At 36.7% G+C, this 16,835-nt stretch overlaps 2 protein-coding genes across 2 annotated transcripts in view; both read right to left on the bottom strand.

Moving 5' to 3' along the window:
* Positions 1 to 39: 39 nt before the first annotated feature.
* On the bottom strand, positions 40 to 8,829 carry LOC113236705 (enhancer of mRNA-decapping protein 4-like). Its single transcript, XM_026472868.1, has 8 exons — positions 8,553 to 8,829; positions 5,867 to 6,008; positions 5,012 to 5,147; positions 4,339 to 4,504; positions 3,266 to 3,413; positions 2,477 to 2,651; positions 590 to 810; positions 40 to 220 (listed from the first exon to the last, which is right to left on the bottom strand). The coding sequence occupies exons 1-8, from the start codon at positions 8,785 to 8,787 to the stop codon at positions 40 to 42; spliced, it is 1,404 nt and encodes a 467-aa protein (XP_026328653.1). The 5' UTR covers positions 8,788 to 8,829.
* Positions 8,830 to 11,686: 2,857 nt separating this feature from the next.
* Positions 11,687 to 16,835, bottom strand: part of LOC113232707 (enhancer of mRNA-decapping protein 4) — a 34,325-nt gene continuing 29,176 nt past the window's right edge. Inside the window, exons 11-12 of the mRNA XM_026467488.1 lie at positions 16,092 to 16,343; positions 11,687 to 15,142 (exon numbers count right to left, since the gene is read on the bottom strand). Of these exons, the coding sequence (XP_026323273.1) occupies positions 14,956 to 15,142; positions 16,092 to 16,343 (439 nt within the window). The 3' untranslated portion in view covers positions 11,687 to 14,955. The remainder of the gene's footprint in view (positions 15,143 to 16,091; positions 16,344 to 16,835) is intronic.

The following is a 16,835-nucleotide window of genomic DNA, read 5'->3' as shown; positions in this document are numbered from 1 at the left end:
TAAGAAATCAACAAAAAATAATAACAAGATTATTTTTAATTATTTTAAAAGATTATTGGCCGCCATCACAATCAGTGTGATTCTGCGGCGAGCGACATGGCTTGGAAACTTGGCGAGAAAGTTGTTAAGGTGCTTTCGAATCTCACTAACGACGAGAGGCAGATAGGTACACGTAGCTGGGTGTACCGGGTCCAAGTTTATTAACGTTTCTTCGAGATATCTGAGGGAAAGAATTATATGTAAACAATAATGATTTCGATAGCTGACAATGTATTAAATTCAAACCACCTCTCATCCGATTTTTATGGTACTGTTCGCCCAGTGGCGTAGCGTCGATTTCAGCTGGGGCCAACCTTAAATTTCCTGCCCCCTCTATTTTCACGATTAGAAACGTAGTTCGTTGGGGCAGGCTCGGCTCATTTGTGTTTTTATGTTCGCCTGACATCGCCACCTTTATGTTTTTCAGGATATCGTTTTCTCAAATATGGGAAATTATTTTCTAATTTTAAATAAAAGTAATTTTTACTAGTACATTGCAATATTGCCCACGCTACGCCACTGTGCTCGCCTCTGTAACTTAATTGTTAACCTGCACTTGAGTTGTGTCTCGTGGACCATGTCCGTGGCAAGCTGCTGCGCAAGTGAAAGAAGCACAGTCTGTGTCAGACGACAGGGTGTGAAGACTTGTGCCGGGTCTGCTGCGCGACACGCCGCCACCACCAGCGACAAATCGCCGGCGGACAAAGCGCGCTCGAACGATCCGTTTACATCGCCATCTTCGATTTGCTTATTAATCTCTGCTGTTTTCATCTGATAGGAAGAAATTAATAGTTTAAATTCAAAATTACTATTGATTTTATTTAAATTTACTGAAAGTTAGGATGTTTCACCACAACGATATTCAATTTTTTTTCACTTTTTAAAATGCCTTTCCACTACTGGAGGTTGGCCGTCCATATGGAAAATTTGACCCTGTCCATGGCCAAACGAAACAGTTGTTCAGCGCTCGTGACTCCGGTCCACTCCCTCATGTTGTGTAACCATGACTTTTACGTCTTCCAGCGCGTCTCTTGCCTTCAACCCTTCCCATCATTATAAGTTGGAGCAGTCGGTATCGATACAGATATAGAGTCGGTATATATACTGACATGTGTTATTTTGCGCTTGTTGATGGTCCGTATCAGCTGACGTGAGGTATTAATGCGCAGGAGTACCGTCTCGTTCTTGACTTTCTGTACCATGCGGCGGTAACACCACAACTCGAATGCGTCGAGACGCATCTGGTTTCTTCTTTGATGGTCCATTATGCCTCGCTGCCGTACATAACGATTGGCCAGACTCCACTAGTTTGGTATAATTATTAATACAAAGACCGAACACTTGAATAAATTCCTTCGAGCCGGCTAGATTCGAACTAACGTCTTCCAGTAAACCGTGCCAGACGCTTATGCCAACTAAGCCACGAAACGAACCAGCTGTCCTTACGAATTTTTCTTATGCTTGTTGTAGATCTTTAATTTTGGTTTTCTAACGACGTGCCGTGGCGCCATCTGTGAGAAATATATTTTTTCACTCAGCCAGGTGCCTTAACAGCTACCAGCAGCCGACTAAAGATGTCGCTTTAATAATAATTGTAATTAAGTTTTTTTTGTTTAAGTTGTTGTTGTAGATGAGGAAGTAATCAAGTTCGATTTCGGGTAAAACCAATTTGTGAAACGAATTTTTGTAAATTGATCCCTGTCTACATTCTAGGTAGAGTCCATAGTGCCCATAATACAAGGAATTTCATAATTTGAGACCAATCAATAATCAATGTGGTGTGGTGGTCGTCTGTCACATTAATATAATAATAATAATAATCATACGGTACTGATAGTTACTAAATATTTAGCTACCTATGTTGAGTGTGTGCGTTATTATTTAATGTGTGCGTTATTATTTACCATGACTATCATTGTTACATGTATTTACTACATGCCTTTACACATAATTTTGACTAATTCTACCTTCTCGTTCCATGGCTTAGTTGGCATAGCGTTTTGCACGGTTTGCCAGGGGACGTTGGATTGAATCCAGTCGGAGCGAAGTGAATTTTTTAAGTGTTCATTATTGGTTTAATAATTATAACAAGATAGTGAAGTAATTTCACAAAAAAAACTATTGAATATCTATGTGGTGACACATCTTGACATTCAATAAAACTTAATTACAATTATTATATAACATCTCTAGTCAGCGGCTGGTAGCTGTAAAGGTACCCCTGAGTGAAGAAAAACTTTCATAGATTTCTCATAGATAGGCTACGGCAAAAGTCGTTAAAAACCGAAACAAAGATCTGCAACAAACACATGGAAAAACTACGTATTGTTATAGTTAGTTGTGTATTTATTACATGCCATTACACATAATTTTGACTAATTCTACAATTTATTATTAAATTTTGAGATACAAGAAACAGATAAGCCCATAACCTCACCAATTGATCTATTATGGACCGTTCAGGGTCCGCGGGTTGCGGGGGACTGAGCGGGAACTCGAACTGCGGCGCGGGCTCTTCCACTTCCATCCAATCCGGGACGTCCTGCACGGCAGGCACGCAAACAGTGCTCAGGGCTTCGCTTTGCCACTGCTGCACTTCTTTTTGTAGCACTCTGTTGAAACAAAGTTCACAAATTAATATCATTGTAAAGAAGAAAGAAAACACATTTAGCATTTTATTAAAATCATAAATCAAAGTCAAGTTATAAATTAAATTAAAGTTACCTAATATATATATAGTTTAAAATTAAAGTTACCTGTGATAATTAATATGTTCTATGTGCTTTTGTGTTATACCTTACGAAGTGATTGTTCTGGTAGGTATAGTAAGTTAACAATGAGAACCAAATGAAGGAAAATAAAAAATTATTTTCTCTTAATATTAAAAAATGCTAAATTAAAAAAATCTGCTTCACCAACAATATTTTTTTTATTATGGTTACATGGACATGGCAAGAGTGAAGCTTAATGTAATCTGAAGAACGGTAGTAAAAATAGGTCCTCTCTATCTGAAAACACTTTTTGTTACCACTACAAAAACGAAAAAATAACTTTCATCATTAATGATTTTTCATTAAAAAATAAAAATTTTTCATTAAATTAAAATATCATGTTTTCACAGCCTAAAAGTCTAGCCTATAAGTATCTATTTTGAAGTAGTATCGAAAGTCTGGATTTTTTTACTGAAAACCACAATGACTCACCTATATTAAAAGATATAACATACCCTTCTATAATGCTTCGTAGCTGAGTGAATCGCATCCTGCAGCGAGGTCCAGCCTCTTCTAACAGCCAATGATGCCTCTCTAGCGCGCGCCTTAGCGACCGCGATATGCGATACACCGAGCTCGAGAACGATGCCGTGTTCGCTTCCACTGGTTACGTAAACATTTACGAAATCAAACATACATAAAGACTACTTCGCGGTTTTTAGACCAAACCGGTTTGTTACGGTATTCTTTCTGAAGGATATTGCAGTCGGGCGCTGATGACTTCGACAGCTCCACCGGAACCGGATAAAAGGACGAGCTGAAGTCTCTTGACCATAGTCATTTAAGGAGCGGAGCTGAAGGTGCTCTTGTGAGCCTGAACCACGACGATCACGACGCTACAGCAGGCACTTTCGCCAGAGGAGTGTTTTATAGGAAAGATGGAAGTAAATATTTTACAAAAACGTGCATAATATAAGGGCGCATTTAACTTAGGCGCTTGTAGTCCCGCGTCCGTCGTGCGTTAGTTATACAGTCGTGCGATTGTTGCGCTACTGAAGTGCGATCAAATTTTTATGCATATCCTTGTAGTCAGTTATGACATCTATTCAGACGTAGCGTTACTTGAACTTATTTTGCTCAAACGGAGGAAGAAAAAAAAAATATCGGAATGTATTAGAATTTCCTTCCCTTCGTAGCCTTTATTTTGTGAAAATAATCAATATACCAATTTTTTTTAATGAAAAAAAAAATCATGTTAATTGAGTTATTTTATCTTTTAGAAAGCAATGTTCTTCTTCAGAAGAAAAACTTCTAATTACACTGAAGCAGGTAAAATTAAATTGCACATTGTCCATAAAATCTCCGATTCAAAGTTCATCCATTGTCATTACTAGCTTTAAATGGAACAGAAGCGCGATTGACGTACGACTGACGCGCGGCAGATGTGCGCTTGCAGCGCTTCTAGAAATTATATGAAAATTTGTAAATACAAGCGTCTAACGAAACGCTTGCGTGTTTAAACTCGATGATCATGCCATCTATTAGCATTTCGGAGTTTATGGAATCTTTCGAGGACCATAGGACTCACGTTCTAAGAATCCCTCCTCTAGAACCCTAGTGACCCTGCGAGCCAGTCTCCGCTGCGAGCGCCGTAGCAGCGGCAGATAAACACTTGTCACCTCGTAGCTGAAGTTTTCGCGGATCATGTCTTTCACCGACTCCATCGTGGCAGTCACCATGTGGCTTTTCAGCTCCTGTATAGACGGCCATTTTGTAAATTTATCTTTTGGCGCGTGTTAGAAGGTACAGCGGTCATTAGTCAATCTGTTCATCTTCAACTGCTAAGAATAGATTTTTACTCAATTCGTCCTGTAGTTTTATTCCTCACAAAACAATGTTTATGTTTCGAAGTAAGTATATATAATACAGGGTATCATACAGCTGCAGGACATGGAGGGAGAGTGCTTTAAATGTTGAAAGTACAATAGTCGTACATGAAACCAATACTGTCATAACTCAAAAATCGAAAAGACCTTTTCGATTGGCGTCATAAAAATACAAGCTGTTTTTTTACATTTAGTCGGTTTGATTGAATGCTCCATGAAGCAAAACACTTTCCCTCCGTGTTTCATAGCCGCAGAGACATCTAACCTAATACATGTGACCGCAGCTGTGCGTGTAACTGCAGAGCGCAAGTTTCTCTGAAGGGTTTTCTATCACAGAAGCAAAGGTCTTGAGTAAATAACATTGGCTATACTTACGTCACTCTGAAGGAAGTCGATAAGGGCATCCCTGATTTCGTGATCAAGGCAGAAGGCCGGTCTGGCCTCGATGGCGTCAAGAAGGCTGCGCGCGCGATCATTGAACCCACGTCGCTGTTCTGCCACCGGCTCTTGTCTGATTTTGAAAGAACTTTGCAAAAGTTAGAGATAAGTGGGCCTAATTGGTATCGTCATAAACTATATTATACATACATAAGTAATGGGTAAATAAATGTAACACAGGGCAGCACTGTGTCAGTGTCAAAAACACATTTCAGGTTGATGAATTCCTAAAAAATCATTAGAAAGGCACGGAGTCTACGCAAAACAGAAAAAATGTGTATATAATTGTGGTCCACGAGACAACAAAAGTTTGGGTACTTCTGCTCTACACTCATTACATCTTATTTCATGGTTTTCCACCGGTAAGGCGAGACGAGATGTGGCGAGACGAGGATTGAAATCTCGCCGACCTATTTCCACCAAAAATTGCCATCGCGTCCTCGCGCTGTGATTATGGATAAGATTCAGTGCTCAGTTCGTCTAGCTATAAACACGCGGCTGAAGTAACATGTCTCATAAATTACTATTACTAATTATGTTAACGGAAGCTATTTTTTTTAAATCTCAAATCACGTGATTGATATTAATAGTCATCGCAAGTCACTCTATGTAGGCAACAATATGATTCAATATTACATCAAGAAATATTTCAATTCTCGCTTCGCCTATCCTCGTCATCAATCCAGACCATTTCCTCCGACGAAGCGCTCGTCTTGTCTCATCTCGTCTCGCATCGCCGGTGGAAAAGCACCTTCATGCGTTATGGTAACAGACTGAACAAGTATTTGATACCTTCCAACTTCAGCAACAATTTTCTTGAGCAGCTCTGATATTAAATCGTTCTGCTCGCTCTCCGACTTCTCAATAATGCTCTTGGAATAGTGAATGTCTTCTTTTAGCTCCGTTAATAGTCGACATTGCTCCAGGAACAAATCTATGAAATTATTACTTTAATAACTATCCTTTGGACCACGTCTTCGTAAATAAGAAGTTTTCCGCTAAACCCTATTAGAAAATGAATAGCAAACATTCATTACAATTTATGTTTTCATGATAGATATTATATTCTTTGGAAGAAATAAAAAATAAATAAAAAAAAAAAAAAAAAAATGTTTAAGAAACAAACACAAGAGCATGATACAATATAAGGCGTCCTACAATTTATTTAAAAAATTGATGATATGATCGAAAGCGAGTTGCATCTCTGATGATGCGTGTACGCGGTAGCGCCAATGGCCTTCTGAGCGCGGTACCTAATACAAATGACAGCTCAGCATTTACATGAGTCGCAGGCTTCAGTCGAGCGAGTATTCAGTTTGGGTATACGTAAGAGATAAGGGAAGAAAATAAGAAAATATATGCAGCGCAGTTATCCAACCGCACCTCGCCTCGAGCCTCTGACCGAGTGAACATGACACTTCACAAAATTTCCTATACTTAGTCTTCATTTAAGAAGGTGCTTGGTTTAGACACTTCATTTAGCACGCTTAAGACTGGAAGATGATGACGCGCTGCTAGTGGATTGTTTTGGGCGCCCGGACGCCGCTGCTGCAGCTTTTCTTTTTCTATGGGCTGTGCTGGTAGTTGGTTAGTCTGGGCACAAAGTAGGTACTTTCATGAATGTCTCTTATATTTTTAAAAGCTGCATAAGACGTTAAAAGAGATATGCAGGGAATTTCTTGATCTGGGTTAATTTTTTTTGCTCAATGGCGTCTATGACAGGCCTCTAATAGGCATCTTTCTAGTGTGCCTGGGGTCGATCAATTCTGATACATTTCATATATTATCCAATTTGTTTAAATATATTAGAATTTAAGTTTATTTTATTGATTTACTGTTATTTACATATCATAAGTACTTCTCATGCGTATGTAGTTGTATGTACACTACCTATTATGTCGGTTTTCTTATCTGTTTATTTATTTATTGTTGAGTTCTGTATTGTTGTCAGTGGCTCACTCGCCCCGGGCTTGCTGAAAATCAGCGCCACGAAACGGTTTCAAAAAAAAGCCGTTTGTGGCTAAAGCTGAGCAAGTCCCGATTACACCAGTGAATTAGGTGCTGCATTATCAATTGTTTTAATTTAATTTTTAATTAATTTGTGTTATTATATCATTATTTATTTAGATTCTCGCCTCTCCGAGGACCTAAAAGATTAATTTTTAATTATTATTATTATTGTTCCTCTGTTGTTTTGTCTATATGCGTGACTGTGCTTGTGTAATAAACAGTTGTTTCTTTCTTTCTTTCCATTGCAATAAAACTTGGCAAATAGATGTAATACCATGAATTTCTGAAGTCGATTTTCTTAAATAAAACGTTATATTATTATTATTTTAATATATGTGATGTTACTAACGTAGTTGATAAGATTAGGTATTGTTACTATCAAGTATGGGTGCACTTCTGAAATAAATGTATGTATTATTATTATTAAACAATAAAGGGCGGCGCCCGACGTTGGTTTGGTTGAAAAAAAAAAGTATATGCTTTTGTTAAATCCGAACATATAGTTTCATTTCCTATGTGTAACAATCGCGAAAATCTAAGAACTCGATCTTCAATATTGTCTTCTTGCATTTTTGTAACTAACGTATAGATTCGACGACACAGTCGTTTGAACATTTATTGAACATTCATCTATTTTTTATGAAAATACTTCACTCTTAGAATAATAACGCATAGAATGATAGTTTCATATCAAACGAACTGTCACAAGTGAGGCTAAAATCAAATTCATGTAGGCTAGTTTTAGTAGTAGGTTAATTTTCGGTTTTAGTGAATATTTATATAAAAATACAAGTTGAAACGCGTTACTTCCTTGTGGAATGTGATGTTAGTGTCTATTTTATGTTTGTCTGTCGTATTTTTACACTCATTTACCGCATATTTCGTCATTTTTAGCTAAAATTCTGGAGCTGTTCGCGGTGCAAGTTGACCTTGAGCACTGACGGCCCGCCCGCTCGTGTAGGCCCATTGGGAGCGCTTCAATTTGCCTCACTTAGCGTGTGCGGACTAGGTTTCTATGCGTTATTATTCTAAGACATCACTATTATACTTTCTTATTATTATTAAAACAAAGATCGAATAAAAAAAAATCATTCTATATGACTGTGTTCCATGTATTGTATTGTGGAGATAAAATAAAGTTTATTATTATTATTTCTTTATTATTGTTATTGTAAACAGTTGTTTGAATGTTCGCCCGTGACGTCATTTACGATTTCTTGCAACTTACATTAAATATAAAAATTGGAAACATTACTTTCGGTATTTTCTTTCATGATAAGCAAAGTTACTCAGAATATACTCACCTATTCACGTGTCGAGACAAGAACTACTTCGACAGCTTCACCAAAAGCGAGATAAGGAACAAAATAAGCCACGTGGATCAGATACGGATCACAAGAAATTCCAAGAGATACGTAACTTTATAATACAACGACAAGAGGGACTTCAAAAGGGAAAACATACTCACCGCTTAATTTATCAATTTTCTTTTCCAACACCCCTATTTCTTCGCTAATCCCGTCGTTGTGTTTCTCCGCGGGTTCTGACTCGTAATCATGGCCGGGGTTCTCTGACGACTCGCTTACTGACCGGCTATACCGTTGATAGTCGACGAAACACGCGTCTTTTACTCCACCGTACTCGTTTAATGAACACAGAGATTTCGAACGCTTCAATAAAGTTATTTGATTTTTGTAATTCATGTTTAGGAAATGCTTTATTGCGTAATAAATGGTGACGTGTTGCGGGAGATGTTATTTTATTTTTGTGATTGTTCTACCTTCTTTTTGTGGGATAAAAACGTAACGTCAGAATTGCCCCGCCCCTTACTCAAATGAACAAAGACAGTTTAGCGTTACTTCAGATGAAAAATTTAACCCGCGTTTTCAAATCGCGCGTCTAGAAATTAATATATTTTACATACACTCGTTACACGATTAGTGTACTTATTCTGAGACCTCAGTGTAAATTTGTAATAATTCAAACTTAACTGAGGTGTTTGCATTAAGATTTTTATTTACATCTTAATCATTCATGAGGTTTAAATTCAAATCTTAACGCAAACGCGATAGCTGTAAAGGGTCCGAAAAGTTTAGTTTGTTTGAAAAAATAAATATACTCGATTTAAATCCGGTAAAAATAGTTTCATTTCTTATGTCTAACAATCGCGAAAACCTAACAACAAAATTAAATTAAATTAGACATTTATTTTGGGATAATTAATAAATTCTCTGTACCTTCGTAGGACATATTTTGAAGGAATTCATGGAGAAATTTCTTAACCTTTATGTAACAAAACTGATATATGGCCAATTTGGTGTTTAATTTATTGTACAAAAATGGCGCAAGAAACACAAAAAATCTGGAAATAAACACATGTGCTTTGATGATACAATTTTGGGACAAACAATATCTTTTCGTCTTTTGTTAGCGTGTTTTCAGTACTATATGGGTATTTTCAGTACAATGATATGAATTTATTATATTATAATATTTTTACTTTTACTTGTTTTTAATAACTCTACTTACATTAATTATTAATACAAAGATCGAACGCTCAGAAACAATTCCTTCGATCCGGCCGGATTCGAACCGACGTCTTCTAGCTTACCGTGCCAGACGCTATACCAACTAAGCTACGGAACTCACGAATTTTTCTATGTGCTTGCGTCGTGTCTTTGTATTTAGTTTTTTCAACGGATTTTTAGTCGTAGCGCCATCTATGAGAAATCTATGAAAGATTTATCACATTATTTTCTTTTTTTTTGTAAAATTACTTTACTAGTTTGTTATAATTATTAATACAAAGATTTAATTTTAAAACAGATTTATAAAATTTTGTAAGAAAAGAAAGAGATTTGTAATGTAATAAAATTTGGATGCCAGTTTTGGTGAAATATGATAACTTACAATATTTTACACCATTTACACCACCTTTTGTAAAATATATTTTAAGCTAATAAATATCAAATCATTCTCAAGCAATCGAGTCCGGGCTGGGGCGCGCACCGCATTTCCGAGTGTCTCGGAATTCATGTCCGAAATTTAATTTGAAATTTACCATGAGCTGTTCGGTGAAGAAAAAACATGTACCACAACCTCCTAAAACAATATTACTTTAACCTTACATTGACTTTTCGTACCATAACGCGCTTAAAGTAAGCTTATTGTAATGTTAACACTATAATGTCTTACTGGCAGCTTTCTGACTATTCATTCACTCAATTCGTACTATGACGTGACTAATATTGCTCTTAAGTTAAATTTAGCAATCTCAGGGTCGTATTCTAGAACTCTACTCAATGCTTAAGTCAGGATTTGAGTATTGTTTAAAGCACTCGAAATCATACTCAAGTCCCTGCCATTAGGGTCGTATTTCCAGTGCTTGTGTTTCCAGTGCAATCCTGACTTGAGCATTGCTCAATGCTCTAGTCAGGACTTGAGCAGACTTGAGTATGATTTCAAGCACTGGAAATACGACCCTAATGGCAAGGACTTGAGTATGATTTTCAGTGCTCACTGCAATACTCAAGTCCTGACTTGAGTTTTGAGTAGAGTTCTGGAATACGACCCTCAAAATAGTTACACGGATGCAATGGAAACAATATTATTATCAGTTTTGTAATGATTAATAGTTAAGTTGAACTTATTTATTTACATATATCTCTTCAATATTCTGTTTATTTTTTATTTAATAGCATGTAGGAAATAATTTCTCGTTAAATAAAAATACGCGATGTATATATTTCGTAAAATTATGACAGCGCCATCTATATGCACCTTGGCGAAACTAACAGTTGATACTAGACTATAGTTCCGAATTCACGTGTTTTATTTATTTTTCTTCATGAAAATGCGGAATAATGGTTGAAAACAATGTAATTGTAATAGATTTTATTATTACATACTTTTCTTTTTTAACAGTAAAAATTCTTTGAATGTAAATAACATTAAGTACTTACACATTTATACTATGATAAGACGATTCGGAACATCAAAAAAGAAAGAGATAGCGTTATATAGTTCCCATAGCGTTATCTCTTTCCTATTTTTAGTAAGGAATAGACAATATTGGGAAATCATTCGTTCTTTCAATCACTTTTTAAATAATACAGTACTTGGTTGACAGGTTCGTCACGGTATGAATATGAGTCATATTATAATAAGCTTACTGAAATAAGATTGTTTTTAGAAAGATTATGGTGGGCTCCCTGCACGTCGAAGAAGGATCACAACCCTCGGAAAACAACTGGCGGACTAAGGCCTATACCCTTGCCTGAGAGGAGACCCGTGCCCAGAAGTGGGGCGTATTAATGGGTTGATGATAATAGAAGTTGTTAAAAAAATAAACAGCTTTGTTATAAATCAAATAATTTTTATTTTTATACATTTCTTAAATTGCTTTGATCATTCATGCCTCGAGTTTCGTGGTCATAATCAGAGATTAAAAAAAAGAACAAAATTACTATTACATTTATGCCTTATTAATTAAAAACAAAAGAGAGATCTTATATACTAATTTAGTCTGAAAAAGTAGTATTAGCATTTATGATAATGATAACAGTTGACGGGGGAGCAAGCACCTTAAGTCTAATGGTCACTGTGAAATCTCTAGAACAGATTATAATGTAGCAAACTATAAGTTTATACTATCCTATTGTTCCTGCAAGGTCGTCAAGGCATTTGCAACCCTCAACTATACATACATATAAAGACAACGAAACATTTGAAATACAATAATAGAAGAAAAAAAAATACTTGTCGATTTTCTTAATAAAGTTATCAAGTTATCAATTATCACAGGAAAGAGCAATAATGAATTCCTCTGCAATAACAAAAAAAGAACAAATAAAATTTAATTTATTTTAAAAAACTCAAAACAATTTAGTAAGTTTAATAGGAATTATCATCTAAAAGCAAAATTTTTTTACAGGTTATGTATGACTCATTTAATAACATTGGTAACGAATTCAATTACTTAAATTGATAACGTTTTAGAGGTGATAATGTTTTAATGAACTGATAATAGCTATGTCCGATAGCACAAGTACTATTACTGTCAGGTTTTAGCTATCAATCGTACATTTACAAATAGACGCGTTATTCTAAAATCAGATCAGAACACCAATTTTGCGATGTCCATATTTATGTAACTAAATGGAACATTTTTTGAAACGCCGCTGACTTTTTCAGAGCAGCATATTTCAGTAAGTATGTCATGACAATGCCAATATCTACAGCTCGAGACATGAAATGTTTGTCCAGTAAATACCCATTCACTCGTCTTGAATGGCCCGAAAATGTAGCTTTCAACCTTTGATCAAATATATTGGTAGATGCACGATTCCACATAAATCAAACCCACACATTATCTTCGCTTCAACAATTGCTTATATAAGTGTATACCTCTTTGCTTATTTTGCAAGTATTCCTAACGTGTGATATAATTCGCTCTGATATAGATCTTAATATATTATTAACAGTGTCGTAATAATAATAATTAATCTGTGCAAATTTCTCCATATTACCTTTTGTCTTGGATGATGGAAAGGGTAATAAAAATGATATCCACAAATGAAACAAGATATCTAAAAAAGAGTACAGTGTAATGAATCGTACAAATATGAAAGAAAGTACAAATTAATTACTGGATAATGTGAGTTACATCATTTTGACGCTTAATGTGAGGACAGACGAGCGTTATTTTGTGAGTTGCGTTTTTTTTGCGCTCGACCGAAATTCGGTTGGAGCGCCAGACGAACGTGTTTTATTCAATTGCTTTTAAGCGTTTATACGGGGTGTTTGTGTCGTAATAGTGTAATGGATCCATTAAAAATAGTATGCATTTATGAAGCGTTAGAAGACGATGTTCGAAAAAGAAAAAGAAGCTGGGTACATCCACTCAATATGAAACGATTAAAGTGTGACAGTTTCATAATATTATACACAAGTTTATGTGAACATCCAGATCAATTTGTTAAGTACTACCACATGCCAATAAATGTTTTTCAAGAATTATTAAGCCTAGTAAAACCTTTTATTGCTAAGTCAGATACAAATATGAGACAATCAATCAGGCCAGAGGAAAGACTAATAATATCAATCAATTAAGTTATTTAATTACTTATTTTTTAATTTCCGTAGCAAACATTTTCGCAAGAAACATCTATACTCATGCGCAGCCTATACCAAAGAGACCCCTTCCCTATATATAACTCATTTTGCATCGTCGTGTGAAACAAACCGTACTTTTATATGAAACCGAATGCAGCGCAAAGTGCGAAATCCATAAAACGCAACTCACAACTCACAAATTACGCTCGTCTGGCCTCACACTTAATGTTGCGCTCACGACGCAGCTGAAGTGCCGTATCGTTTCAATAATTACCGTCGCCCGCGAGAGTAAAACGGATAGATAAAAGATTAGATAACTTGAAAAAATACGTTTAAAATCCCTTAAACTAAAACGAAGTTTAAGATGATATAATTGCTATAAGTACGATTCTTCATCTTTTTTAAATATTTTTAATGTAGATTTTGCGATTTTTAAATGCGCATTGCAAGTGATTCGCGTGGTCACCAAGGAATGAAGGCATATCAGTGGTCTTCTTACGACGGTGCCACCTTTTGAGCGATCTACCAATATCTTTAATCGACGTTTTCGACAAACATAAAGGGTGATTACACATGGCGTCTTTTGCCGCCGCAGAAACTGCGGCGTCGTACTACAGCACCAGCGGTGCGACTGCAGCCCATGCTACGGGACCAACTAAAATCGTACATTAGTAGAGCATTGGTGTCAAGGGCGACCACAACTGCGGCGTCGCAGTGGCAGCGGCGCTTCAGAACTAGGAGTTACATCAATTGATAAGGAATGTCTTTTTCATAACCTTTTTTGAAACGTCATGTCAGTTAGAATTTACATGAGACACTACGAAACTAACCAATACTTATGACCAAAGATGTTATCTAACTCCCAATTTGACTTCTCACGTTACTGTAAACATATGTCGACACTTTATACATTTAAAAGTTATCTTATATGTATAACTGTTACATTTAATAATATCAACCTACAGCACCGGAAATTGGTGTTAGCATCTTTGCTAAGATACAACTTACCGTTTCATAAAAGTTCTTTTATCGTGTTTCTACCCAGTTTGTCAACGTGCAAATGAACAGAGGTAATATTACTATTCCACATGTGTTATTTACAATATTTAATTTAATGCATTAAGTCACAACGAAAAACTACAGTTAGAAAAATTGTAATGGTGGATGTAGACATTTTATTGTGAGCATTTTGTGAGTGTTCATAAATGTAATTTTAATAAAAAGCATGTGCAGCGTAATCCTTAAACATTTGAGTATACCTTAAGACAGAAGTGAGGCACATGTTTGTTTGTTATTTACTGACTTATAAATACAGGCAGTGACTCGTATCTTTATAAGCATAGAGTTGATTATTGCACCTGTGCACTACTTATCACACTTTTTTCGCCTCTATTTCCAAAACACGTACAGACGGTATGATTCATTTGTCAATTCTCCAGACATAGGTATTGTCTGTACTACCGACTGTAAGTTACGTATCAGACCGCATAATCATTTCGGCACTTTTGGATACTTGTTTCTTAGAACATTACCTATTGCTTGCTATAACAAAAAAGTTTTTGCACATAACACGTCAACCGCAATATCACTTATCACTAACAACGTAATCACTAAACGAGGAATCACTGAGTGTCGTATCGCACTGTCCGGTACGCGAGAATCACAGAAGTGTCTACTGTGACTAGACGCTAAAAAGCACGAAGGTGGTGCTCGCAGGGGCACAAATGAGGGGCGGGCAGTAAGGTGGCAGCCCCGGGTCAAACGGTCTTCACCAGCGACTCGGTCGCCATCAGCAGCATCTTGAACTGCCGCGTCAGAGCGTGCTGAGGGTTGCTGGCGAGGAACGCCATAATCTGCTTTTGTAGCTCGCGAACCACACCCGGTAGGTGCTCCCTGGTCACCGGATTCGTTGTGTCCAAGTTCATTACCGCTTCTTCTAGGTACCTGTAAGTTAGCGATTAGTTATGTTTACAGAAAGTTTTGAAAGAATATTTGTGTCTCTGTAGTGTAGAGATGAAACCAAGTTTAAGGCAGCTTAATTAACTGCCTCTGTGGCGGAACGGTTACGATGCCGGACTGAAACGCAGAGCTCAGAAGTTCGATTCCCGGGCCGGGAGAAATATTTGTGTGGCCTACATTTATTTCTCTCGTGAGCTTGGGTGAATTTGTAGTAATCTATGTGTGTGTTCATGGCACCCGCGACACAGGGTTTCCCTAGTGCGGGGCTATGTTGAGTGTGTGCGTTGTTATTATTATTATTGTTTATTTTTAATTAATTTATGTTAACCATAAATTAATGAACATATAACTGGCTTTCTAAAATAGTAGCCTATTTCAAAAACTTAACTCATCAGGTAGATTTTTATAAATAAATAAATCAAAAAAAGAGAGTTTAAAAAATCTATGGCCTATTTGGTGCTCGAGTACGACAAATTGTATACCGACCTAATGTAGTCACGCGATTATTTTAACCAATATAAAGTTTAGTGTCTTATTTACAAGTAAATATAACACATTCTGAATACCAGCTGTCATTAATTTTAAATTTAATTGCTTCTGTGGCTGAACGGTTGCCATGCTAGTCTGCCACGCAGAGGTGCCAGGTTCCATTCCCAATGTAGTACTTACTGAAAATATGATATACCACCCTGTTTTTTCACTTTAGTTGAGTAATGTTTACAAGGTTTTACTACACAATACGGCATCATTGACAAGCGCGCTGTCAGTCGAACAAACGAATTGACGCTCTGTATACGATTTTAACGCCCTGTAAGTTCGGACATTTTTTAGCGCGAACCCGACGTCGATTTATTTGTAAGACAATGGTCTCCTAGCAAACCGTGGCAGACAGTATTTTGTTTTGGGTCACTATTTTTGAAAAGCGGCGGTATACCTGTGTTTGAGCAGAGTGTCGGTGTCGTTGCGCAGGTCGGCGGCTAGCTGCTGTACCAGCGACAACAGCACGTGCTGCTTGAGCTGGCAGAGTGGATTGAAGACGCGCGCGGGGTCAGCCCCTCTGCACGCAGCGACCACCAGCGACAGGTCCGCTGCCGACAGCGCCAGCTGGAACGCGCCATTCACGTCCCCGCCCGACATCAGCGACTGGATTTGAGCCACCTGCATCTGCACATCCCAACAAGTAACACTGTATGGCAGTCTTAACACGGTTGACACAAGACAGTACATCTACTCATAGAATTCTCAAATTGATAAACATTACAACTGAAACGTAGATTGAAAATAACTAGTTAGATTTTTTTTAAAAGGGAAGGGACTTTAAATTTTGCTTAAATGTGCATACTGAAACTAATTCATAATTCATTTATTCATTGTGTCATGTGGATTAACAGAGGTGTTACATAATAGCATTCCAGCACATGAAACTTGTCAGGGCACTACAATGATAATAACTAAGTAATTATTAATCTCGTATATCTAAATTTATCAAAACCAACGTAAAAATTTAGAACACAATAATTAACATTAGGAAACATAATAGGGATACATTTTTTTTATCATTCAATTGATTAAAATAAATTTTTAACAACAAAAAGAAACAAATACGTTAATCGGTTATCGGAAAGTGCGCGAAACCCATTGACTTACAAATAAATGGACGACGGGTCTAATACAAAAA

The sequence above is a fragment of the Hyposmocoma kahamanoa genome, unplaced genomic scaffold, assembly GCF_003589595.1.
Source record: "Hyposmocoma kahamanoa isolate Upper Pololo Valley unplaced genomic scaffold, ASM358959v1 102, whole genome shotgun sequence".
Classification (NCBI taxonomy): domain Eukaryota; kingdom Metazoa; phylum Arthropoda; class Insecta; order Lepidoptera; family Cosmopterigidae; genus Hyposmocoma; species Hyposmocoma kahamanoa.
Note: the sequence above shows the minus strand (reverse complement) of the source record. Positions and strands in the feature narration are given on the sequence as shown.

What these genes read in the sequence shown, in the direction of transcription:
- LOC113236705 (XM_026472868.1), bottom strand. Translation starts at nt 8,787, where the DNA reads ATGAATTACAAAAATCAAATAACTTTATTGAAGCGTTCGAAATCTCTG. An exon ending in GAAAATTGATAAATTAAGCG is followed by an intron (nt 6,009 to 8,552) that starts GTGAGTATGTTT and finishes ATAATTTCATAG; the next exon opens with ATTTGTTCCTGGAGCAATGT. An exon ending in TCGACTTCCTTCAGAGTGAC is followed by an intron (nt 4,505 to 5,011) that starts GTAAGTATAGCC and finishes CCGTCTATACAG; the next exon opens with GAGCTGAAAAGCCACATGGT.